Raw genomic sequence first — 26,169 nt, 5'->3', positions numbered from 1 at the left:
ATGGAGGCCAGGCTGAGAGGTCTTTCCTATGAAGCCTGTCTGATGTACTTGCATAAATTCATCATCATCAGAAAAAGTTATAAAGAGCATTTAGAAAATATTAAAAATGTGTTTCAGTAATTGAAGGAAGCTGCCAATCCAAGGTGAAGTCCTGCCAAATGTAAACTGTTCAGACAGAAATGACCTCGAACATGTTATCTCTGCCGAAGGTCTGTGCACAGATTCAGAAAAAAATGTTGGCCATCAAAGACTTTGGAGGCACCCAAAAAAATGTCCATCAGCTGCGAAGTTTCCTGCGGCTTTGCACCTATTTTAGAAGTTTTGTGAAGGACTTTCCTTCCATTGCAAGGCCTCTTCACAAACTGACAGAAAGCAAACAAAATTCTTGTGGACAGAAGAATGTGAAGATGCAGTTTACAAAATGAAGGACTTTTAACATATGTGAGAATCCTAACTCAGTTCAACAAACCATTTATTCTTGAAATGGATGTGAGCAATACGAGTGACAGTGCAGTTTTGTCCCAAGAAGTAAATGGTCAAGAACATATCCAAGCATATCTTCTACCTAAACTGAAGAGGAATTACTGCGTCATCAGGAAAGAGTTGTTTGCTATATTTAAAGTGGTACATTTGCACCATTACATCTATGGCAGAAATTTCCAGCTTTGAAGAGATCATGCATTGTTGAGCTGGCTCTTAAATTTCAAGAATGCCAAAGGCCAAATAATCGGATACAGAGACTCCATGAATATGACATTACTATCCATCATCAAAAATTAACATCACATGGAAGTGGCAATGCCCTGTCTAGAAGAACCTGTCCAGAATGTTTCCGATTTTGTCTAGGGTTGAAGTGAAACAGGAGCTAGATAATTCCATCACACATCGAGTAACAACTTCAACATCATCTCACGAAGTCAGGAAAGACCAGTTGGCAGACAGCGAAAAGTCCATTAAGCCTGAAACTGGCTTAATGGACTCTTCAAATAAGAAACCTACCTGGCAGGACATTTCTAGCTATAATCCTATAACAAAATAATATTGGTCTCTCTAGGACTCATTCCATATTCAGAATGACTTCTTGTAGTGGATGTTCGAATTAGATGATGAAAAGGCATTCTGATGGCAGTTGATGCTTACAAGATTCCAGATCCACACACCCTTAAACAGCTATACAGCAGTCCAACAAGAGGCCACTATGATGAAGATTTTGCACAGAGTTCAAATAAGAAACCTACCTGGCAGGACATTTCTATCTATAATCCTATAACAAAATAATATTGGTCTCTCTAGGACTCATTCCATATTCAGAATGACTTCTTGTAGTGGATGTTCGAATCAGATGATGAAAAGGCATTCTGATGGCAGCTGATGCTTACAAGATTCCAGATCCACACATCCTTAAACAGCTATACAGCAGTCCAACAAGAGGCCACTATGATGAAGATTTTGCACAGAGTTCGACAGCACTTCTACTGAAGTAAAGCAAAGGCTGACATGCAAAAGTGATGCAAATGATACAATGTCTGTGCAGGCAAAGGACTAAAGAAATGAAGCCAAGACAAGCTGCAGCGTTACAATGATATCTGATCTTAAATTTTCACTAATAATAAAAAGAGTGAAAAGTTCATGTAAAACTACTGGTCATGAGAAAACTCATTTCAAAGTAGTTCTTACCTGTTTAGCAAACAAAAACAACACTTTCTGTGACCCCAGAATGGCTGACATCCATTTTACAACCACTGGATGTCAACATAAACAAGCTGTTCAAGGTGAATATGCCGAAGTATTGGGCAGAATGGATACAATTCAATTTGCCTACTAAAACCAAAAGTGGCAATATTAGAGAACCAGATATAACTTTAATTGCATGGTGGCTGAAAGATGCTTGAGACATGATTCAGCTGAAATGATAATCAAATCATTGAAAAAGTGTAGCATTTCCTTTAACTTGTATGGCACTGAAGATGATGCAATCTATCCATGTGATGATAATGACACTAGCTATGATGAACTGAGTGAAAAAATTTATAACTACTCGCCAATGACTAAAAAAGAAGTTTAGGATTTATTTGGTGATTTTGACTCTGAATCGGAATTTGAGGGATTCAAATAGAATTCTTCAAAAATTTTGTATATACTTTTAAATTTTATCATGTGATAAAATGGAAATAAATCATAAGTGAAATTTTATCAAGAATATCAGCAAGCTGTTTTATCAGCAACAGCACTGCTCATGCGGCAAGTCTGTCTTTCCAAAAATTTTTCTCAAAAGTTGGGGAGGGATCAACTTATAGATTGGTATGTAGAATGATTCATATACAAATCATCAAATTTATACTTAATCAAATACTTTTATGTAAAGTTTATAAATATCACATGACAACAATTTAAAAATAATAACATTCATGCATTATTTTTAATTGTTTAGGTAGCATAACAATTAAAAGTAATGCATGAACGAAAGACGGAAAGATAAAAATTAATTAAAATATGAAATTCACTATGTGCCAGTTCAAAGATCTGAATACTATAATGGCATATGAAAATCTATATACAGGAATATATACTCTCTCAAAATAAAAACTGTAATTACATTATATTACAAGTGATAAGAAATTAAATAAAATGATTAGAAAAAAGGCATTACTATTCCTTTTGTATAATGTTAAGTTTATTAAATTTCCAAGTATTTAACAGAAAATTGCATCATTATATCCTATACATTAGAATCATTTATATATAACAGTTCAATACATTACCATAAATAGGATACATGCAGAAGATAAAAAAGAAAGAACACTGATTTTAGTTTTTTGTTCATTTACCTTGGTGCCTCAGAATATGCTGCAGGATCCATTGGATCTAAATCATTCTCTCTTACTTTTGGTCTACCTGAAATATTCAAATAGACGTTTTTAAAATAAAATTTCCTTCTAGTAAAATTGAATAAAATCACAAGACACAAACATATACTATTTTTAAAAACATTTTGAAAAATTTCATTTTGTTTATTTTAATTTCAGATATAAGAATTTGTCTAATATAATTTGCATATTAGATAATACTAGGTTATTTATTACAGCACAAAATTTACACTGGTAAATGTCACAAAGCATTTAACATTAAAACACATTACAAAAATGTGAGCAACTAGAAAGTTTGAAGTTTGCTAATTGTTCATTTGTTTATTTCATACAGTTTCAGAAAGACCCTTATTACCAATAACAGGAGAACAAGCAAATATAGATATATATCAGTAATTTTACCAGACAAAAAAAGGGGACACTGATGTGATTGATAAGCATTTCTGCAATCCTGATATTGATAAAAATGCATATGATGTATTAAAAACTGAAGGCAGGTTTTTTGTTTGATTATTTTGTGAATTTCAAATATGCTTATGTTAATGAGAGTTCACAAATACAGTCTCATATACAATTCATTAGATAGATCATTATACTATTTGATTATGCAATCACTAGGTTTAAAATAGGTACTTTTTACATAAGTTCTGAGCTTATTAGAGCTTATTAAAAACCACCACTTGTTAAACTCACTTCCATTCCAGCCACCCAAACCGGGTTAATGGTCAGTGACTCTAACAGCTTTAACGAACAACCTGGGTTCAAATCTCGGAGAAAGCATTTATGTTTGCAAAGTATACCATCTGTGGCGAATGGAAGCACTATATAATATGCATACATAATATGCATTCAGTTGAAAGTCCTCTTGAGAGGTTGGTAATAGCGGAAGAGAGGTGGGAGACCCTTGGACCCATCCGCTAGGATGCTTTCCTTCAAAATTGGTGTGGAACTGAGAAACAACAACTACTTCCATTCCAAATATATTTCAGTTTGTTAAGCAGCCGAGCTTAATAGACAGCAATTTGTATATAGATAATCATAACATCAGTTTTAAACTTTTCAAGTAAAATAATAATTAATTCAATGATAATTCCTAAAACAATAACTATAAATTAATGCTAAAATTAAACTATTTATCCAATTTTGAAATTCTTTCTTAGTTTTTAATACAAATATTTTTATAATTACATTCTTAATGAAATTTCCTTTCTTACAAACAACAATCCTGTCTCTGTTTCTTTCATTTTGTTCAACAACATTTTCCAATTATTGTCCGGAACGTTTCAACTCAAGATTTTTTCTTAAAATTAGCAGCACTTTTGATTTATGTTTACTGATGTTGATTGTTGATTCAATTGATGTTGATACGTCATCACTTTTTTCTGTAGCACTTTCACTGCAATTCAATTTCTGCAATTCTTTTAAAACTTTCACAGCACTTTTTTATACATAATGCTTCAATACTATTTCAATGTCGACATATATTCCAAAAATGAATCTTTGTTACTTCCTTTACTGATTAGGGAAACATTAGCCTTAGTTTTCAATTTCTCTGAGACACATTTCTGAAAAGCAGATTTTAATTAATTTTAAGAGATTAATCTCTCACACTGATTATAATATGCCTCTAGTAGAGATATCAACTTACTAATCTCCTCTTCATTTGTATTCTCACAAAATTCAGTTTCGCACATTCTTTTCCGTATATCTTTTTTATAATGACATTTTAAAACTTTTATAATATCCTGATCTAAAGACTGGATGACAGAAGTTGTATTTGCAGGAACAGGCACTAATGTTTTTCAGGAAGAGATGAGGTGGATATTCTAAACAGTTATTTAATTAGTGAAGTTATCTTTTTTTTTTTTTTTTTTTTTGTCTCATATCAAAAGAAAGTCAATAAAAATACTACTTGTCATCCATGATTTCTTATTACTATGGTAAGTTAGAGGTAAATTCTTGACTACTTTCAAACATTGAGGTTTCCTGCTTTTGTCAATAAACAGTGCTATCATTTTAATAGCAGAGTTCATACCATTGATGACACAGTAACTTACTTCTCCAGTTTCTTAAACCAATTGTTGCTTCACTTATAACTATTCACTTATCATTATAATGTGTAGTCTGGTAATGTTCTGTTGTAAGTTTTTATTTCAGGTTGTTATTTATTTCAGACATGAAAACTGTGCAATGCCCTCGCCAAGATATGGAAACAAAAATTCTCGATTGCTAGCCTGAAGTACTTCTAATCACTCCATGAATGCACGTGGCAGGGAAGGAGAAAATACCTTACATACTTCCCCTCTTAAAGAGTGACTTGAGAGAAGACCCAATCACCAGATCTTGGTGGTGATGAATTATCCATCCACCACCTTTTAGTTTAAGTTCTATTTGTTGAGTAATTTGAAGAAAATCTAAGAAATGTGCAGTGTCCTTACTGGGATTCAAAAACTGGACTTCTCGACTGCTAGGCAGAGGTGCTTCTTACGGCACAAAGGTGCAGGATTAGGAGGGAAAAGATACTGTATATAGTAATGCAGCTCAAGTTCATTTGCATTATAAATTTCGTATGGCTTGTAATCATTCAGTGGCTCAAGTTTCTTTATCCAGTCAACATCTGCATGATGATCTGTTTCTTCTTTCTGACCACCTAGTTCTTACTGAAACATGTTGGATTTATCTTTCTCCAACCTCTCAGTTATCTGTCTGATGATAGAAAATTCTCTCTTAGCATTTAGCAAATTAGAGAAAAATAGTCTAAAAATCAAGACAGGCACATTTTAGTTTTACAGCTTGAAAGCTGTTCCAGAAAACGAACTTGAACGTCTCTCAATTTTCTATCATTGTTGTACTTCCTTGACACATTTGCATTTTTAATTAGCCATTCATTAGTTATAATTCCCTGTTTAAGTAAATTACACAATACTGTTTTGATAATTCCTAGTTTATATATACTTTTTCTCTGGCTGCAGCTACTAAGAACATAAAAAAATTTTTAAATGTTTCTTTTGGTGATTTATTCAGATTTCAAAATTATTTATACAGATTTCAAAACTTCAACTAAACAGACAAATGGCAATCTGTTTAGTTGATCTCCATGATTAAAAGTATGATCTTTCTTAGTTTTGTTTCAGCCTACCATTACTTCCTTTCCATTCAAAGCTTGATAATATATGGTAATATTTATTTTATAAGAAGCACTTCATGAACTTTTATTATAACCCTTCGTGAACATAGTATGCCTATCCCGCAGAGAAGATTCTGAATGCGGAAACCTTAAAAGATGGGATACAGATGTTTCACAAATTTACAATGCCTTTAGAGCAAAGCAAAGCTTTAGCATCAACCGATGGTACGCAAGAGAAAAATAGGTGGTATGCAAAGAAGCAAAGTATTTTTAACTATTAAATTTAAAAATTAAAACCCCAACATCCTGATTGAAGGCTTTATCTAACACTGGTAAATTTATGTGATCTGAGCTTTGTTCAAGAGTGGTGGTGGTGCTAAAGGTTTTCAGTTTTTGTTTAGATGGTACGTGTTAGTTAAAAGGTTGAGAACCGCTGCTTTAGAGGATTGCTTTTGCTAATTTTTAGATAAGGAAATTCTGCCCCTCTGAAGTCCAGTGCGAACAATGAACTCTGAAAGGTATCTCATAGGTACAAGAACGGGGGATAGAAAAGTTTTGGTCAAAACTATTTTATTAAGCACTACATACCAGAAAGATAAAGTTATGGTCCATAATACCTTAAATGGATGAATTATGAAAAGCTTTGATATGTACAAGTAGGAAATGCTGAAACTGAAGAATATCTTTTGCTAATCTGAGTTTTACAAGAGGTGGAAAAGAATTTAATAAATGACATAAAGATTTGAGAGTAAACAATACTTTTATGCACAATTCTAGCCATTTCTGAATATCACACCATCACCTAATACAGCTTATAGAACACAAAACTTAATGTGTTGGGGTTTCTTTAGCTGGAGAATCTCTTCTCATATAATGGTCACACCTTCACGTTTAGCAGAACTACACCAGTAAACTCGTACCATTTATACATATAAAAAGGGTTCCAGAAAATCAATGTAATAAGCAGCTGAGTTTAATAAGTGGCAGGTAGTTTATATTATACACACACATATATATAGGTACTTATATATTATCCCATCAATCATGAAAGTTAGCTACCATCAAACCATCAAAGTTGAAGGAAACCTGACCAAATTTATGTCAATCATTCCTGCGAAATTCTGAGCAACACATCTATCCACAACTCGCATAATAAAACATTAATCAGTCTACCAGCACAATCCACCAAATAAGAATACAAAAATATTTGACCCACTTTATTTTTGCCCATCATAAAAAGGCTTTTATCAATTTCTAACATTTTGTTAGGCACTTTGATTTTACTGGAAACTCTATTTAAAATGCTGAGAGCACAACTTCCCACAGGTGATCGTTCAAGTCTACTGCTGTTTTTTTTTTGGCCATATCCAGCTGTGCTTTTTCCCATTCAATAAAAGTTTATTTTCTGGACCAGCTGTAAAAGAACTGGAGTGCAGTCACAAATGTGATTCTTGAACTCATTTTCTTCAAAATACAAGAAAAAATACACCAACAAAAGTTAGTTTACATCCTCTTTCATAAAAACAAAGCTAGTTAACAAAATCAATTATGATTACATCAAACAAAGGAACAGATCTTATAAGCGTATTGTAACACCTCACTTATCAATAACTAGCACTAATTCATATTGCTTGGCTACAGTTTCAGTGGCCAATAGAATAATACACAAGTGCCTGTATTTATAACTAGTTTCATAAATATATATTTATAAATTTTATGATATTCAAAAACAATACTATTAAATATACTGAAAGCAAGAATAAAACTGTTGTTTTAATAAAATGCTACAATAAAGAAAATACATTTGAAACAGTATATTCAGTTACATGTTTCCAGCATGCTTTGTTATTACTAATTAGTCATATATTAATACAAAGGAAATATTATTAATTTATTATTAGTATTTTATTGTGTAATTGATTGTTTAATCTCATGTTTTGCTCAATTTTAATGCTCATAAGGAATTACAAACCTCGTAATCTCTCTTGAATCTGTTCCTTTCTGTAATGCTTTTCATTTCTTTCTTCATTAGCATGTTCATTTTCCTCGTCTTCAGAATCTTCCTCCGATTCCTGTACCAATTAAATGAAAATACTTGTACAATACATACCATGTAATTCAAAAAAATTAAGAAATAAAATCTTGGAAAGAGAAACATTAAATTCACAAGATTTAATTGCTTGCATTTTGTGAGTTTCTACTTTTATTTGTCATTTAAAGCAAAATAAATCGCCTATATCTATTCATGTAAAATTGTGATCAGAATTAAAAATATATCACTCAAAATATTACAAGAAACACAACTCTATTTATTTCAAACAGTTATGCATCTGTCTGGTTTATATATAAGTATTCAAAAGGTCCAATTAAAAGTATGGTAAAATAATGTGCACAGATTCCTACTTATCAATTCTTGGTTTGAAAGATGCCTATCAGTATACATCACAGAAATATTTCCCTTACATTTTTCTACATGCCTTCTCATAACTTTTTTTTTTTTTTTTTTTTTATTTGTTAAGAAAAGTAGCATTAATGAAGATTTCACAAAATTAACAGTAATATTAGGTGATGTTTATTAACACAATGTTGACAGTACTCTGGAAAACAATCTAAGCCTGCATTCCATAACACTTTCAATTATATATACATATATACATGTTACCGTGAAAGACCAAAATTGGAGAATGTCGACTTTCACCGGAGAATGTCAACATTCACCAAATACGTTGGTGAAAGATCGAATATTTCTTTACATCCTTGTACATTCGGACCCTTACCGGTGTATGTTGACAATCACAGATATGCTCTGGTGTAGGTCGAAAAGAGAGGAGTATATGTACATGCTGCCATTCCAAAAGGAAGTGTTCCACAAATAGATGCAGTTGTAAAAGCAAGGGCCTCTTGTGCAATTCAAAGTGTCATAATAGTTTAAGTTGTTGCAATAAATAAGATTTGAATCACATAATTTGGTAAGTTTATAACTTCTATTATTTTCCTTTCTCATTTTGAATGTACTGTGTGTTTAAGTTCTTATTCTGAGTCTCAAGTGCGTTTTTTCGCAAATGAATTACGGAGAAGGAAATATAATATTCTTATATGTTCAACATTCACCATTAGTACATGGTGAATGTCGACATTCACCGGTGTAAGTCAGAAAGAAGAGTATTTGGAAAATATTTCGGACATACACTAAGCGACTATGTGAATGTTGACATTCACCGGTGAAAGTCGACGTTCTCCAGATTTCGGTGTTTCACCGTAACATATATATATATGAAATAAAAATGCACCTATCCAGAGAAATGCAAACATTCTATTAAATGAAAACTTTAATTAAAAATTTGTTAATACGATAATCAGTGACACCAATAACCATTTTTAGTTTTGTTACTAACAGCACATTATCATCTTTATTAGCAATTTCATTAACACCTGTTACATCTAATAACAAATCTGCAAACAATTCTGAGTTATATTCTGCTGCATTTTTGATTAACTGCTTAAAACTGAATTGAGCAGCTATAAAGCCTTTGTGTTACAAACACAAAATAAATTATATGTAATGATTACTACTTAAACAACAACAGTTTTTTTTTAATATATAAAGATGTTATTTGTTACTTTGTGTCAGAAAGTGAATAACATTGATTCACTATGTTCTACATTTGAGAAAGAAAAATGCTGACTCAATGTTTAGCAAATGTAAAACAATGATTAATACCTCCTGGTGACAATGTGTCAACATAATTTACTTCATACTAAAAAAAGTGTATGCTATTTATAATTTCACTTTTCAGATTACCAAATGTTTTGCTTGCTCAAAATGCTGCTGCAAAAATGACACTATATTCAGCCATAAAAAAATATGAAATATGTAATACTTAACTACAGAAAACATGAAATGTATTCAGAAAATTGAATAGTTTATGCATATCTCTAATTTATTTTATTAATTTCCAATCCTATTATTGAACAAATAAAAAATAAAATAGAATAAGAAAAATTAAGATCTACTGCATCTTCTATCAAAGAATATGCATAGGGTTAAGTAACTAAATCAGAAAACATCAATATGTGATAAGACAAATCTACACAATGGTCAGCATATTTGTGATTTAAGAGCTGATTTTTTTTTATGCTAATTAGTTGATTAAATAGCCAATCAGTTTTCATTTCATTAGTCAGTTGATTAATTATTTAGTTTTAATTCAAGAAAGAAGATAACCTTATACAGGATGCTGAAATGGTAAATTATCTTATTTTGTCAATAATAGGCCTTTCTCCACAGTTCATTATTATCTTGAAAAAGTCCATTTCTTCAGTTTAAGAGAAAACAGAAAATGAACTATTATAGACACTTTTCTCAAAAATGAAGTCGAAAAATCTTATAATAATAAAGAAAAATTTATTTTTAATGGTTTACCAAAATTTATCAAACTTTTAGTTTTAATCTAAGCAAAAACACCTAAATTTATAGAAAAGCAGTTTTTAAAAAATTATTTGAAGAGTAAAATAACTGTTAGAACATAGCCAAAACTTTACCTTCCAGAAAATTAAGAAAAAAAAAAAAATCTCCCATGACAAAGCTGAATGATTCTCAGGAATATTAAATTTGTAAATTAAAAAAGGATATATTGGGTTTTAACAAAAGTTTACTGCCACCACAAAAAACGACAACGCAAACAGTTTGCGTTTTGTAAAAAAAAAATCATTAAGTACATGGTATCTAAAATGGTGCTATTATGCTACCAGATTAAACCATCATTTATTTCCAGTTCCGTTGTAAAAGGTGAGCTATGGAATGTCCCAAAATCATTGGGTACAACTTTAGGCACTAATGTAGTATCATATGACATTGTGAAGGTTAGTACCAGAAGTTCAAAAACAAGGACATGACATTCAAGAAGCAGAGCACTCTGTCCAGCCTACTGATGTTGATGGGGCCCGCCAGCAAGAACTTATGGAAGAAGATCAGTACACAACCACTTAAGAGTCTGCTACGGAATTCAACATTACTGCTATGTCCATTAGTGATGCTATGCATCATACAGACTTGTGTGATGCATAGCATGACTATTAATGTACTAACTGTATTAATGTATAATTTCAATAGCTGGGTGCTGCATGAGCTGACTCAAGCAGATAAGGGCAGACTTGTTCGGGCTTGCACTAATCTGCTTGAATATCAATGCAAGGGCAAAATTCTGGACTGGATGGTCACATGTGATGAAAAGTGGATTTACTTCAACAACACAGGCCGAAAGTGGGTTGGTCTGCACATGGTGAGTCCATTGGCAGCGTTGCAAAATGTAGTTTCACTAACAAAAAAAACATGATTTGTATCTGGTGGGATTGCCGTAGTATTTATTACCAACAAAGAATATCTGGAAAAAGGTAAAACAATTGACAGCAAGGTGTACAGAGAGATGCTACTGTATGTTTGATGCTGCTATCAAGGAAAAATGTCGAACTGAGTTCTGGTGCACAAAAGTATTGTTCCATCAAGATAATGTAAGACCACATGAGTCTTAATTCATCGGCTGGACTCTGTACGGACTTGAATGGGATCTTTTGCCACACTCCTAATACAGCCCTGACATTACTCCTTCGGACTCCTCCCTGACATTACTCCTTTTTTCACACTGGCAGCTACATCTTGCTGGTGTTATCTTCTATTCTGCACAAGATGTCTGAAATGAGGTTGATCTGTTTTTGGACTCACTGTCACCAAGTTTCTGGGCTAAAGGGTCTGAAAAACTACCAAAACATTGGCAGAAAATCATTGGGTGATTACTATCTGCATGTAAAGTACAGCCTTCAAGCTTTTTTTTTTTTTTTTTTTTTTTTCCAAACTTTATTAAAAATGTTTTTTGGTGGAAAACTTTTGTTATAACCAGATATTTCCACTTGCCAAAAGAACTGTTACTCTTACGATGAAATAGAACAGAGTAATTTGAATTAATACCAAAATACTTAAAGATTTTAACTCTGATACGGAACCAAAGGATTTTACCTTTTCTTTATATTGAATTTTGAGTGTTCAAAATTAAATTACAAATAACTGATGATAGGGATAAAATGAATATATCTTAATTCCCCTATTAAACAATGTATTTTATACAGGTAGAAGTGACTGGGATATGAGAATTTGACCATTGGTCATACAGATGTAGTGCCACCCCATAAACTCTGCAGCTCTGTCCCAATTTTGATACACAGCACCAAAAAGGGCAGATTCACGGGTCTCCTACCCATTTGCCCCACCATCAAGCGACTTGACAGGACTTTCAGCTTATCAAGTACCACATGATGTCCAAAAACAAACTCAATCTCTTTTTCAAGTACTGAAATAAGCTAAAATGATACAGCAGCCAGCATCACTAACCACTTACCATTATTATTCCACACAGAAGACAAGATGCAAGAAACAAAATGATTTTTAATTATAAAAAAGATTATTTAAAGTTAAAGAACTCATAACAAATGCTTTCTGAAATTACAATAATTATGCACCTTGCATAATACTGACAGCGAATAACATACAGATTTATATCAAAGTAAGTTCATTTTTAAAATGTTTATTTTATAAATACAAAAATGTGAAAAGAATGTAAAAGTCTTACACTTTGTTCTTGATCTTCACCTTCATCCATAGGTTCTAAAAAGTTTTCCTTGAGTAAAGCTACAAGAGCAAAAATGAAACAGAATTCAATATCACGATAAATAAACTTTTATATAAAAATAAGAAAATTTTAGATTTTAATGGTCCACCAAAATGGTTTGTTAAGGTTTTCTTTCACTCTAGATGAGCTCCCAATCTACTGTTGCACTCCTGCTAACCCTTTTTTGTTTTCTTTTCTTTGTACTTAAACAACATACAATTCAATAACAAAAATCAGAATTTTTATTTTAATTTAATCTTTTTTTAAGCATAGCAGCATATGTTTAGCATTTCCGATGCAGTGTTATGTGTTGCCATACATTTTAATATTTTTTCTGTCTTTTCTCAGTTTATCATGTCAATATTTAGTTTTCTTAGTAAGATGGCTAATAATTTTTTCTTGTCAGCTTTTTTAGTGTTAACTTTCTTTATTAAATATCAATTTCTTTGCGTACATACGTAAGAATACATACAAAGGAGAATTCGGAGGAGATAAATGCAAACAAAGCAAGCTCCTGCACACTGAAGATAAGCGAATGGAGTGGTATGCCTTTTCAGTGAGGCCTTTCATCTCCCAGTCATCTATCGACTTTTGTCCCCACAGACTGATTTTAAAGGGCATTTCTTCGATCATGAATGCAATCGAGGGTATAGTAACCTACAATACAATACGTTAGCTACATATTAGCATATTTAAAAAAGGGGTGAGAAGAGAAATTCAGCATGAAAATTGACAAAAATCAGGACATGTATTTAATATTTTTATTTAATTTGTTAATAAATTTATTTCTTCATATTTGTTTGGGGGTTAACATGCTGAAGTGCAAATTAAATAAAAATATTAAATACATGTCTTGATTTTTGTCAATTTTCATGCTGAATTTCTCTTTCCACCCCTTTTTTAAATATGCTAATAATGAAATGAAAAATTTGCATATATATATATATATATTTGCAAATTTTTCATTATTTAATTTCTTTGAAAATTGTACAGAGCAGTAATATTTGGTGGCAACAATTTGATAAATGGTATGCCATTTATACTGAACCAATGCAAAATCTCATTTCAAGACTAATAGCCCCTTTTGGCCTACAAAAGAGAACAAAGGCTATCATGAAGAAATTACTGTTTTTTTCCCCCCACATGAAGGAAAATTATAAATAGCTATCAATTTAGATTGAAAAGAAAAGTTACAAAAGTTTGTTTTAACTTGTTTTATTTAATTGTGGCAAAGCACTAGAGGGCCTAAGGGGAGGGACGCTTTTGTGGAAGATTTTCTATGAGAAACTAAATCATATACACATTACACATGGGAAAAACATTGAAAACACCCATGCAGCTAGCCCATTTGCTAAGATTAGAGCCCCAGATCAAACCACCTGTTTTCAGCGACTTTACCACTCAGCCTCTAACAGGCCAAAAGTTATGAAAGAATGATAGCCATGCAATCTACAGTTAATATGAAAATCAAATATGTTACACATTATAAATATCACAAAGAAATAAACATTTTAGAGTAAGAAAAATACTGAATTGATGATATCACGTGGAAAATATATATATCTAAAAATATAATATAATATCAAATTCCTTTCAGCTGCTTTCTATTTCTATTTATTCTTTGTAAGTGCATTTGTATAATTACTTTTTGGGGAACAACATAATAAAAAAGAAGCTTATCACTCTTGTTTATTTTTGGTTGATTTCAGAATAACTATCATATATTCTCAAGCTTCTGCCGAACAATATCTTCAATTTTCTCGAATATTTTTTCTCCTTCAGACTAATTTTTTCCTCTAGATCAGTGTTTCTTAACCTGTGGTTCATGGACCCCTTGGGGGTCCATGGGTCATATTTTGGGGGTCCGCCGACTGCTTCTAATTTTTAAAATGTTTGCATCAATATTTTAAAAAAAACTTTTTTTGTCACTGGCAACCTCTGTAAGCCGTCTGTCTGTCATTTCCCAATAATAGAGACATCCACAATACGAGGAAAAAAACATTTGGAAACCATATAAAATTTGAAAATTTTAGAAACACAAAGTAGCCTTTGAATTTTACTTCACTTGGAAATAAAGTGACGTTAAAATCAGTTCCACAAAGTTCTTGCAAATTTTTAAAACAAAATATTTGTTTTACTTTTTCATAAGTTGTAATTAAAGTATTTTTTTCAAGTGCTTTTTGTGTCTTAATGTTTGTTCTTAATTTGATTATTTGATATTTTTTGTAGCCCAAAATGTCCAAAAAAAGGAAGTATGGTGAAAATTATATAAAATATGGATTCTGCTGCATGAAGGAATCGGACAGTGTTGAAAAGCCACAATGCTTTCTGTGTGGAAAAGTTTTGGCAAATGCCAGTATGAAACCGGCAAAATTGATAGAGCATCTCAAATCTCTGCATCCTAAAAATGCATCTAAAGACCTAGAATTTTTTGCAAAGAAGAAAACCCAGTTTTCGAATCTGGAATGTTAACCGAGCTTGGTTTGGTATTTCACAAAAATCTTTGGTTGAGGCATCTTTCAGAGTTGCATATCGTATTGCCAAAAGTAAGAAACCACATACTATTGGAGAGACATTAATTAAGCCATGTGCGCTGGAAATGGTTGAATTAGTTTGCGGACTGGAACAGAGAAAAACACTTGAGGCTATTCCATTGTCCAAAGATGTGATACATTCAAGAATAGTTGAAATTTCTTGCAATATCTTGAAACAGATCATCGATGAATTGAAAGCATCGCCATTTCCCTTTAGTATGCAACTGGATGAAACTACAGACATCTTGAATTGTAGTCAACTTCTTGTTTTTGTTCGTTACGTGTCTGCTGATACTATCAAAGAAGAATTCTTATTTTGTGAGCCTCTTTTGCAAACTACAAAGGCAGTTGATGCTTTAGAGATTTTAAATGTTTTTTTTTTCCAAACATGACTTTGACTGGAAACAAAAACTTCATTCACTTTGTACGGATGGAGCACCTGCGATGCTTGGCAATAAATCTGGTTTTCCCCATTTGGTAAAAAGTAGAGCTCTTAATCACCATCTTTTTAAAACACTGTGTCACGAAATGAACGCAGAACATGAGGTACTTCTGTACCACACGGAAGTGCGCTGGCTGTCACGGGGGCAGGTTTTGAAACGAATTTTCATGTTGAAGACAGAAGGATCACTTTTTTCAGAAGAAAAAGATAACTCACTCTTCGAATATTTCAAGAAAAAAGATTTTATATGTAAATTGGCTTACCTGGCAGACATTTTAATCACGTGAACGATATATGTCTTTCAATTCAAGAGCCTGATACAACAATTATGGATGTCACTGAGAAACTACAGGCATTTTTATTGAAAATGTCACTTTGGAAAATTGGAAAATGTCACTTTGGAGAATTCAAAATGGGATATATGCAAACTTTCAAATGTTGGACGAAGTGCTTTTTGAAAATGGATCTTGGAAAGATAGTTTGTTATTGAATAACTTGAAAAATGAAATCAGTGAACACCTGGAAGTACTTCAAGTTTCATTTGAGAAATATTCCAATTCGGATGGAATAAATATAAAAGACGAGTTGTGGATTTGTAATCCTTTTCTTTGTGATATTGACTTTATCGATGACAAGAACCTTGCCAAAGATGAGCTAATTGATTTGAAAACAAAGTCCTTGTTAAAAATGGATTTCAATTCAAAAACTCTTGGAGAGTTTTGGTCTTCTTTAAGAGAAGCCTACCCATTGCTTGTAAAACGAGCTATGGCAGCCATTATTCCGTTTGCTACAGCATATCTTTGCGAAGCGAAATTTTCCACACTTGTCACAATAAAAATAAAACATCAAAATAGACTGAATGTCGAACATGATATGCGCGTTGCTTTGTCAAAAATCATCCCTCAATTCAATCTGTTAATCAAGGATAAGCAGCAACAGGCTTCACATTAAAAATTTTATTAATTTCTTCAAATTTTTTATACTATTGAAATAAAAATATTAAAATAATTAAATAATAAAACAGCATATGTTTTGTAATAAATTATGTTTAAGCAATTTTTTTTCACAGAGGGGTCCGTGACATATTTAAAATTTTTAAAGTGGTTCATTTTGCCAAAAAGGTTAAGAAACACTGCTCTAGATGAAAATGAATCCGAAGACATTTTATCTTTTCCATGATTCATTAGGACAAAATTTTCATTTTAATAAAATCTCAGAAAAATTTTAATCTTTAGTGTGGCTTATTTAGGTAAAAACCAATCACATAAAAATTACACAAGTCCTTCATTCATAACATCTCTCTGACAAGCAGTGTTTGTTTACCCATTGAATGACACAAGAATTATGACTGAAACAGTATTTTCCTATACCATATACTCACTTTTGTCATTGACCATATGATGAAACAAGCAGGCATTTTCAAGGTAATCACTTTCAAGTGAAAAATCAGTTCCGGATACAGAAAAGAGATGCAAGAGTACTTATTTATGCAACATTTTACAGAAGATTGTTTTCAACATTTTTGATTATTTTACGTAACAGAGTCAATAGAGTATTTTATATTTAATGAATTTCCCTCATTTTTATAACTGAAAGAAGTTTTGAAGAGATGTGTATGTGTATACATATATTGCTATGAATTTTGCATATATGTAAATAATTTTAGTGAAATTACATGTAAATTGCAGTACCTCTATCATAATGTAACATGAAATGCCTCAAGAGAGTGTGGCTCTGCCAGAAAAATAAAATTACAAGTGCAGGCCCACTTAATAATGAGGTAAATTGCTGTCTCACAAAACTAGGGAGATAATGCCAAGCTGGTAATAGTTTTAATGACTAATTTTTTCATACAAATTGGCTATAAATCACCAAAAGTCCCCAGGCTTGGTGAAAATTTGGTCTGTTCTCTGTGTAACTACAACTGGTTCAATCCCTATGTAACTGTACAAGTACTTTTGAGTGAAAAGTTCCAGAAATGTAAAGTGTTTCTGGAAAAATAAACTTCACGAAGTTATCATTGGTTTTGCGTGCATTCAATCCATTATGAAACTCATGAGCATGTACCAATATATATATTGAGTTAAGTAAGATAAAGTCATGAAACTTGAGCCCAGAAATAAAAACACAGCATACAAAAATAAATCTAAAACTGTCAAGATGACAGCAGTTACTTTTTACTATCAAGATAATCAACTCTTCTGCAGCCAATTCTTGTGGCATAACATGGTCTACAAAAGGGGGGGAATATTAATTATGATGCAACAATCAATCTCTAATAAAAATTTTAAAAAAAACTGATTGTTTAGCATAACTTAATGTCAAATGGTCTCTCTGTTATACGTGCAAATATATTCAATAAATTTGATATTATATTAATTCTACAGAAGAATTAATTAGAAAATAAAGCTTTAATTTTTACAGATTGCTTACCTCTTAATTTTTCTGCTGGTAGAGATATTTTGCACCTTGGGTGATTGGGAGACAGCCAGGCCACTTCATCTGTTTTTGTGTTCCAATAATAGTGTCTGCCACTGTAAGTAATAAATTTCATTTTAATAATGAACATATTTCCAAATATGAAAATAAAATCTCACACCTTCTAAACTATTGGACGTGATTGATAAAATAACTATTTCTAAAAAAAATATCATTAGAAAAGAAAGCATAATCATTAAGTCTTAATAACTATTACAGTATGAAGTTAAATCTCCAAGAGGTATTAAAAAGGGAGTATGATATCTTTATAGTCTATGCAAGTTGACATCTTTAATCACACAGGCACTGTCTTTATCCACGTAATTCACCTTCAATCATTAGTCAGAACATACAACATACACTTTTGGGGTCTGATTAATGGCTAGACACCCAATTTAGCAAAATAAATTCTTTAATTGATCAAAATACATACATGGCAATAAATAACAGGAATCTCAGCGATGAGTAAAACACATACATGAACTAGTAAAAAACAGAAGGTGAAAAGTTCTCTTTTGCAGTCGCGCAGAGATGATATTCTTATCGTGCATGCGCGAAGAGGAGAACTCGAAGTGCCGAAGAAAATGGGGGGGGAGGTAGCCCCACACCATCTCCCTACCCGGAAAAAGAAAATCCGCTAAAAATCTGAAAAAGAAAGGGAAACAATTAGTCTTCTACAAATCGTTTGGGGAAGTGGACACGACGTCCGGAACAAGTTTGATAATTTGCTTTCGTAGGAGCACTTTTTTAAGGTGGCTGTTCGTTTACTGGATAGGTTGGTTGCTGCGATGAGGCCTTATCCACATCAGTTAACCTAGGAGGTTCAGATACATCATCTGGGACTAAATAAGCAGGTTTTACTTTGTCGATAGACACAGTGATATCATGCCCTTGTTTAGATATGGTAAAAGTTTTATCACCACGTCGAAGTACTTTGTACGGACCCGTGTAAGGTGTATGCAAAGAGGGTTTTACCGTATCTACACATAGAAAAACATGAGAACATTTATCTAAATGTTTATACACAAAGATCTGTTTTTTAGAGTGATTAGTAGTAGCAGTTGGACGAAGATGTTCTAGATTATCATTCAACTTTTTTAGGAAGTCACGCCTTGGAATGTTGCTGTCAGGAGGAATAAAGAATTGTCCCGAAAGATGCAAAGTTTGGCTATACACCAGTTCGGCTGGAGAGCAGTTAATTTCCTCCTTGAAAGCAGTCCGAAGTCCCAAAAGAACTGAAGGCAATGCGATAGTCCAGTGTACGGATGTGCGACATATTATGGATTGTTTGAGGGATCTGTGCCACCTTTCAATAATAATATTGGCTTGTGGGTGATACACGGTGGTGTGAGAAAGGCGAATACCAAAGTTCTTGGCTTGTTCTCGAAAGAGTTCACTGCGAAATTGACTACCACCATCAGTGAGAGAAAATGCTAACAAGAAAAGGAATAAAAATCTCATATTTTTATATGGATCAAGAATACTTCCAGTTTTGCTGAAAGCCTGCATGAATCAAAATCATTGGTGGAATCATTGATGTATCAGCAGATATCAGATAGCTAAAAAGTACCTCATAAACTTATAAATTTTACATTTGATTCAAAATGTAAAGATACATATTACAACTAGCTACATAGAATTAATTTATTTTTGTTTATGGTCTTCTAAAAAAACACTGAATTTAAGAATATAGTACATTATGCTCTTAAATATACAAAAACAACTTCCTTACATTCCTGGATCGTACACTTCCTCCCAGCCATCAGGTAAAGGATATTTCTTTAGCATCAGCAACCGCTTCCGTTCAGTTTTTGGAGAAGGTTGCTCCTTACCTGAGCCCCAGTTTTCTTTGCAAAACTTTGAACACTCATGATAAATGTTCCATTTATTTGGGCATCCCATCCAAGGTTCTTTCAACTCAACTGCTTCATCAGACTCAACACCATTTTGATAACTATCAGCTGTCTTTTCATTATCATCATAATCTTCTGCAATAACTTCTTCTTCAATTTCTACAAGGAAAAATCATCAATGAAAAAATGAAAAAGAATTAGAAGTTAAAACTTAATAAGATGCATTTAACATTACACATACAGTTTCTGTTTTCAAGGCAATTAGCTTCATAAACAAATTAACTTCTAAAATTAATGTAATTAGTACAAAAGGAGCAATATCACATCCAAATGAAAAAACTTTAATTACCTTCTTCTTTTCCCTTCCTCCACATTACATTAGCAAATTTAAGAAGTTTGAACTGATTCGAGTCAATATATATAAACTTTATACTACTAAATGCTTGATAATAAAATAATAAACTATTTCTACTTTGATTAAAATATACTATTTTCTTCAAAGAAATACTTCTAAAAGAATGTACAAAAGCATTCTTTGAGATACTCAGTTATAAATTAAATCTCAAATTTTATATTTAATTCAGTTTATTTAACATATATTAAGATTTAAAATATTATTCTATACAGAAATTTATTACCTTATTAACATATTCACTGTCATAGTAAATATCCAAAACTTTAAAAGAAGCTAATTAATATGAAAACAATAATTTAACATATATATTACACACTAGCACATAACTGGCTATTAGTTGATTTAATCACACTATACACCAGCACATCATCAGCAATGAATACGTTATCAGTGTTTATATTTATAGAAAAATTCCTAGTTATTTGCACATCTTGCAATGCATACAAAATCTTACTGATAGATAATTATTACATGATCAAGGGTTGTTTTAATAAACTGATTATGATTTTTTCCCATGATGGTGAATATAATGTAAATACCAATTCCAAAACCTTTATTTTCTGGGAAGGGAAAAATTTTTCAACAAACACAAAATTACACATTCTGAATAGGTTAATTTTCATGAATAAACTTTATTATTATAACTTTCCTTTCCACATTCATTACAGCCAAAACTATCCCTCCCCCAAAAAATGAAACAAATGATAAAATAAATAAAAGGGATAAAAAAAAAATATTAGGGAAAAATGGATAGTGTTATTAAATCATTAATTCATAAAAAAATTATCATTAAATGCATTAATCCATAACATGCACCATAAATAGCACTAATTACTCAGTTGTAAAGACAATCGTTTAATATATTGCTCTCATGAAACTGTATCATAAATTATTTTTCAACTTTTAATTCATTAGTTATTTTATAACTTTCAAATAAAAGCATATAACTCTTTTTTTTTTTTTTTTTTTTTTCCAAATAATTTAGATCTGAAATAATCTTGTCAATGCCTGGGAACAATTCACAAACTTTTTTTTGCAATCCTGTACAGGACATGTGCCAAGCATGCTAAACACAACATTCTGGGACACAAGATTAAGTTCCTTATCCACCTTTTTCATATATGTGCCTGCATCAGTTGCAAAGATAATTAAGTATGTTGCCATACTAAATTTCATTAGGTCAAAGTAAATTTAGAACACTGATCAAAATTGGAAAAGTTGATTTTTAAAATATCATTTTAAAATACAGTCAAAAGTCTTTAATCCGGACTCATCGGGACTTATTCGATTCCGAGTCAGCGATTCCAGATTATCAGTTTTTCCGGATTATAGATCATCACTTTAAATCTGGTAAGATGGCGTGCAGAAATTATAAAATTAAAAATATGAAACGTAATTTATGAAATAGAGAGCAATTATGATCTAAAGGGTATCAAAATTTTTAAAAAAAAGCTTAATATTTATTTGTTTACTTTAATAAACATTTCTTTCAACGTGCGCATGCGTAAAGCATAGATTACACATAGTCGAAATTAAAAAATTGCAACTAGAAAAATATTTGATGTGTATTCGTGATATTTATAATGACGAGGAATTTGATTTAAATCATATCAAAGACGGAGTACATAGAGATGAAATACTACATTTAGTCCGGAATTATAAGCTGAATAAAAAAAAAAAAACATCTGCCCTGAAGATAAGGATAGTGCTGACAGATCAACTTCCAGTTCATTGCGCGCCGCGATGTCCCCCCCCCCCCGCAGAGCAGTGTGAAATTGATAAACAGATTCTGGAATGGTTAGAGAAACAATGCCCTTTATCCATTTTTTGCAGCAATTCCACTTTTTGTTTGATGGACATCGAAACATGCTTTCACTTTGTAGATCCTTTGACAGCTCTAGAATCGGAAATTCTTTTTGACATAATTGAAAGTTCAAGCTTACTTTTATAAAATTGCTCTAACAGTCTGCAAAATATAATAAGCCGGATCCAATTAGAAAATTAAGGTACAATGCAATCTGCAACATTAACTGAAATAGATAATTAGATAATTTTAGCTTAGCTTATACCATCCGTTATACATTAAACGTGCATGCGTAAACGTATATGTGTATGAGTAAAGGTATTATGCACATACGTAAATGCATATACATAAATGCATATGCGCATGCATAAATGCATTGTGCGTTTATGCATGCGCAGAAAGTTTGTAGCTTTGAGGTCCTTATTATAGATCATTCCAGATTAAAGACTTTTCACTAACATTTTTCACCATTGGCTGTTAGGTGAAAAACATTCGATGGTTTCCTAATGTCCACGATTCCCATATGAACCAGCCCACACCATGAGTTCTTTCATAAATGGAAATGAAAATACTGTTATCTGCAACTGCACTTTGAATAATCTCAACTGCATTAATGCATGCAGCATCCAAATATGATCTTCTTAAGGTAGATTTGCACAGGATTTCTCGGTACTATTCCGTTTTGAGGACTGTAAAAATCGCCAAACTATTGTTGATGCCAGTGCTGCCAAAAATAATTGTGGCAACCCTAACGAGAGAAAGGAAGTATAATAGTAAATAACTAAGATTTTATTGTTTAATTTAGATAAAAGGTTAATTTCATATAATACTTTTATATCATTATAATTTATATAAAAAAAAGGCTAAACACAACTGAATGGAAGCATAAGAGTAAATAACTATTTCAGATCATTATTATAATCTATATAAAAAAAGGCAAACATAACTGAATGGATTCCTGCATCACTATTTCACTACCAAGTTATCGCTAAAGCATAATTTCATCTCATTGGTTGTTCAGACATAATTTTCTATAATGAGAGATGCCTTTTCTTTGAAAAAATTCTTTTGCAGACTTTTCATCATGGGCAATTCCTAAATTGTTAGAAACACAGGATATCAAAAAAGGATTTTAAAATTAAACTAGTATTTCAATGGCGTCTTAAGAAATATAGAACTATCTAAACTTACTCATTTCGAAATCAGCGTGTAGGCTAGATTTGGTGCATTCTTAAATGGGCGCTTTTGCGCATGCATTTTTGCTGCAATTTTTTTACAGTTCTCAAAACGGAATAGTACCGATTTCTCATTTCATGCAAGTTTCTAAAAATATGTTCACTTATCTAGTTTGAAAAATGGAATGTTGGCTGAGACAAATCATGCATGAAGTTGCTACTACAAACACTGGTAGACGTAGAATTGCTTTATCAGCATGACAGCCCTTGCAATGCATATCTGTGCATTGTCATATGTAAGCCGCTTTGCTGCAAAATAATGCTTTCAGCACAAATTGACTTTTCTCAGACTTTGCAAAACAATCCCTCTGTTGTACAGATGTCTGTTTCAAATTCTTTCCGAATATAACACATTTCCCTTATCAGCAAAGGCCATGTCTCAGGCATAATGACATAATGCACAAGACGGGACATACAACTAAAACAGAGAGAACTAATTTTTATTTATTTTTATTTTTTATTTTTGCAATTAAATTTCTTAATTACACTTTATATTAGCTTTTTACAAATAGAGAATATTTGTTAAAACAGAGAGAAGATATTTTTAATGAATCCAGTCTTCACCATCCATAGTCCACCCCTCAAGAATTGGCATTAATCAATCAACTAGCCAACAATTCATCTCAAAACAGGAAAAAAGACGGTAAAAGTTTACAATTGGGTGCCCCTTGTTTTTTGGCGATTCTTTTTTGATGCCAAGATCGGCACCAGGAAGGCACAATTCAAGATGGCCGCTATACAAAATCAAAATAAGAAGTCAAAGAAATACACAAACTCTGTGTCCATGTACACATCGATCTGTTTTCACTTAAAAAAAACATCCTAGAATCGCACAAACTAGACATTGCGCACTGGCTTAAATTTGTCCATGTACACATCAATCTATTTTCATTTAAATAAAATCAGGAAGCTAAAACAAAGTTAAAACTATCATGGTAACCAGAAGTGAGGTTTCATCGCCGAAATTTGAAAAAAATTGTCGCTAATTGAAGGGGTACCCAATTCTACACTAGAGCTAAAAAGACTTTTATCCCTTTATCCTATATATGATCTCTATTAAACGACAGTAATAAATAACATGATATGTATTTCTGGCAGAAACTTGAAAAAAAAAATTACGAAGTGAAACGTCAAGAATGTGCAATGATCGTAACTGCATTTATCCATGATATTCGGCAAAATATGGCATTTTGCCACAACTTCTCGCCTTTATCTGTAATATTAGCCTTTATCTCGTGCATTTGCCAAATGCAGTACACTTTTTATATTTTCAGTGTTCTGCGATGAAAAATGGAAAATGTTAAGAGACAAAAGTGTATATTCTACAATGATCTTCAAAAATAATGCTACACTACATATAAATTAAGAACATGGACATTTACCATGGGTTTAATCCTAGTATAAGGTACACACGGGATTTGGCGACATTATGATGAGCAGTGTTTAGCCCCGATATTTACCACTTAGTTATAATAATGTAATATAGGCATTCATATAGATTAGTATTACTAAGTTAAAAAACAAAGTTTGCAAAAATTTTTCATTTACATTAATAATGTAATATAGGGATAATAATGTAATATAGGCATGCATATAGATTAGTATTACTAAGTTAAAAAACAAAATTTGCAAAAATTTTTCATTTACATTAATAAAAATTATTAACCAATTATGAAACTCTGTTCAAACATATATACCTGGTTCAGGAGCTGCTTTAAGGATACCCCGTTTTTGAAGCCGTGCTAATAAAGCCGCAGGTAAAGGCATTTTAAGAAAAAAAAAAAAGATTTCGAATGAGAAGTCTTCTCTATTTAGAAATAAAGCAAATGTCGGTTAAAAATGTTATAACGTAACTTTTTATTTATTCACTACAATTATATGCACTGCTTTCAATCTTCAAATAGTAAACACAAGAACCGATTATGGGATAAGTTGAGTAACTGGATTACTTCTTTAACACAGAAATTTACTTTAAAGAAGAGATTGTTTTTAAAATATTATATTAAGTATTTTAATTTTTTTATTAAAATTTGTTTATATCTAAACTGAAAAAAACTGATCAAGTAACAGTTAATAAAATCATATCTAAAATTTTAAGTTATAGCAAAAGAAGAAAATGAAACGCATCATTACGAGAAGATTTTAATTTACTTGAGCAGCTGTAAAAAGAATTTTGTATCATGAATAAGCACTGATTAATTATTTAAGAAAAATGCAAATAAAGTTTGCCCCTTCCCCCCCCCAAAAAAAGAGTTCCTTGAAAATTAAACTATTGCTCTTGTCTCAGTGGAAGCAGGTACGACGAACAGACGAAATGATCTACATTGAGAAATGAGAGTTGTTGGTATTCATACCTGTCAGTTTGAGAAAGGTAGTCGTGTCACTGCTTGTTGAAACTAGAGTGAACTATATAAAGTTATGGATTCTAAAACCGAAAACCAAGGTTTGCTTTCTTTCGTTTCTGTTAATGTTGATCGTTGTTTAGTTAATAGATAAAATTAATTTATGAATAATATTTTTCGTTTTACTTCTAATATATTATAGGTGTATGTAGTTTCTCTTTTGTGTGGGCTTATATTTTATTAATTTATTTGGATAGTATATCCGAAACATTTTGCAGATAATGAAGTATACTCGTATTTTTAAGGTTTGTTTAGTCATAAATGTATTTTTTATCGTATTCCGTTATTTAAGAGCTTTAGTAAAAGTACGTATGGTTGTAATATTTTATAAAAGTGAGGCTTACTAATTT

General features: G+C 31.7%; 2 protein-coding genes across 2 annotated transcripts in view; one reads left to right on the top strand and one right to left on the bottom strand.

Annotated features, from left to right (window-relative positions):
• PQBP1 (poly-glutamine tract binding protein 1) overlaps positions 1–25,336 on the bottom strand; it is a 30,692-nt gene extending 5,356 nt beyond the window's left edge. The window contains exons 1-6 of the mRNA XM_035356694.2: positions 25,115–25,336; positions 19,843–20,122; positions 18,066–18,166; positions 12,618–12,676; positions 7,967–8,066; positions 2,829–2,895 (exon numbers count right to left, since the gene is read on the bottom strand). Of these exons, the coding sequence (XP_035212585.1) occupies positions 2,829–2,895; positions 7,967–8,066; positions 12,618–12,676; positions 18,066–18,166; positions 19,843–20,122; positions 25,115–25,184 (677 nt within the window). The 5' untranslated portion in view covers positions 25,185–25,336. The remainder of the gene's footprint in view (positions 1–2,828; positions 2,896–7,966; positions 8,067–12,617; positions 12,677–18,065; positions 18,167–19,842; positions 20,123–25,114) is intronic.
• A 378-nt stretch (positions 25,337–25,714) lies between these two features.
• The window catches only part of LOC118186586 (uncharacterized), a 65,901-nt gene continuing 65,446 nt past the window's right edge, over positions 25,715–26,169 (top strand). The window contains exon 1 of the mRNA XM_035356693.2: positions 25,715–25,860. Coding sequence (XP_035212584.1) covers positions 25,836–25,860 — 25 coding nt within the window. The 5' untranslated portion in view covers positions 25,715–25,835. The remainder of the gene's footprint in view (positions 25,861–26,169) is intronic.

This window comes from Stegodyphus dumicola, chromosome 4 (genome assembly GCF_044657685.1).
Source record: "Stegodyphus dumicola isolate Sdum_Otavi_A_Nest chromosome 4, ASM4465768v1".
NCBI lineage: Eukaryota > Metazoa > Arthropoda > Arachnida > Araneae > Eresidae > Stegodyphus > Stegodyphus dumicola.
This window is presented reverse-complemented; position numbering and strand designations above follow the sequence as displayed.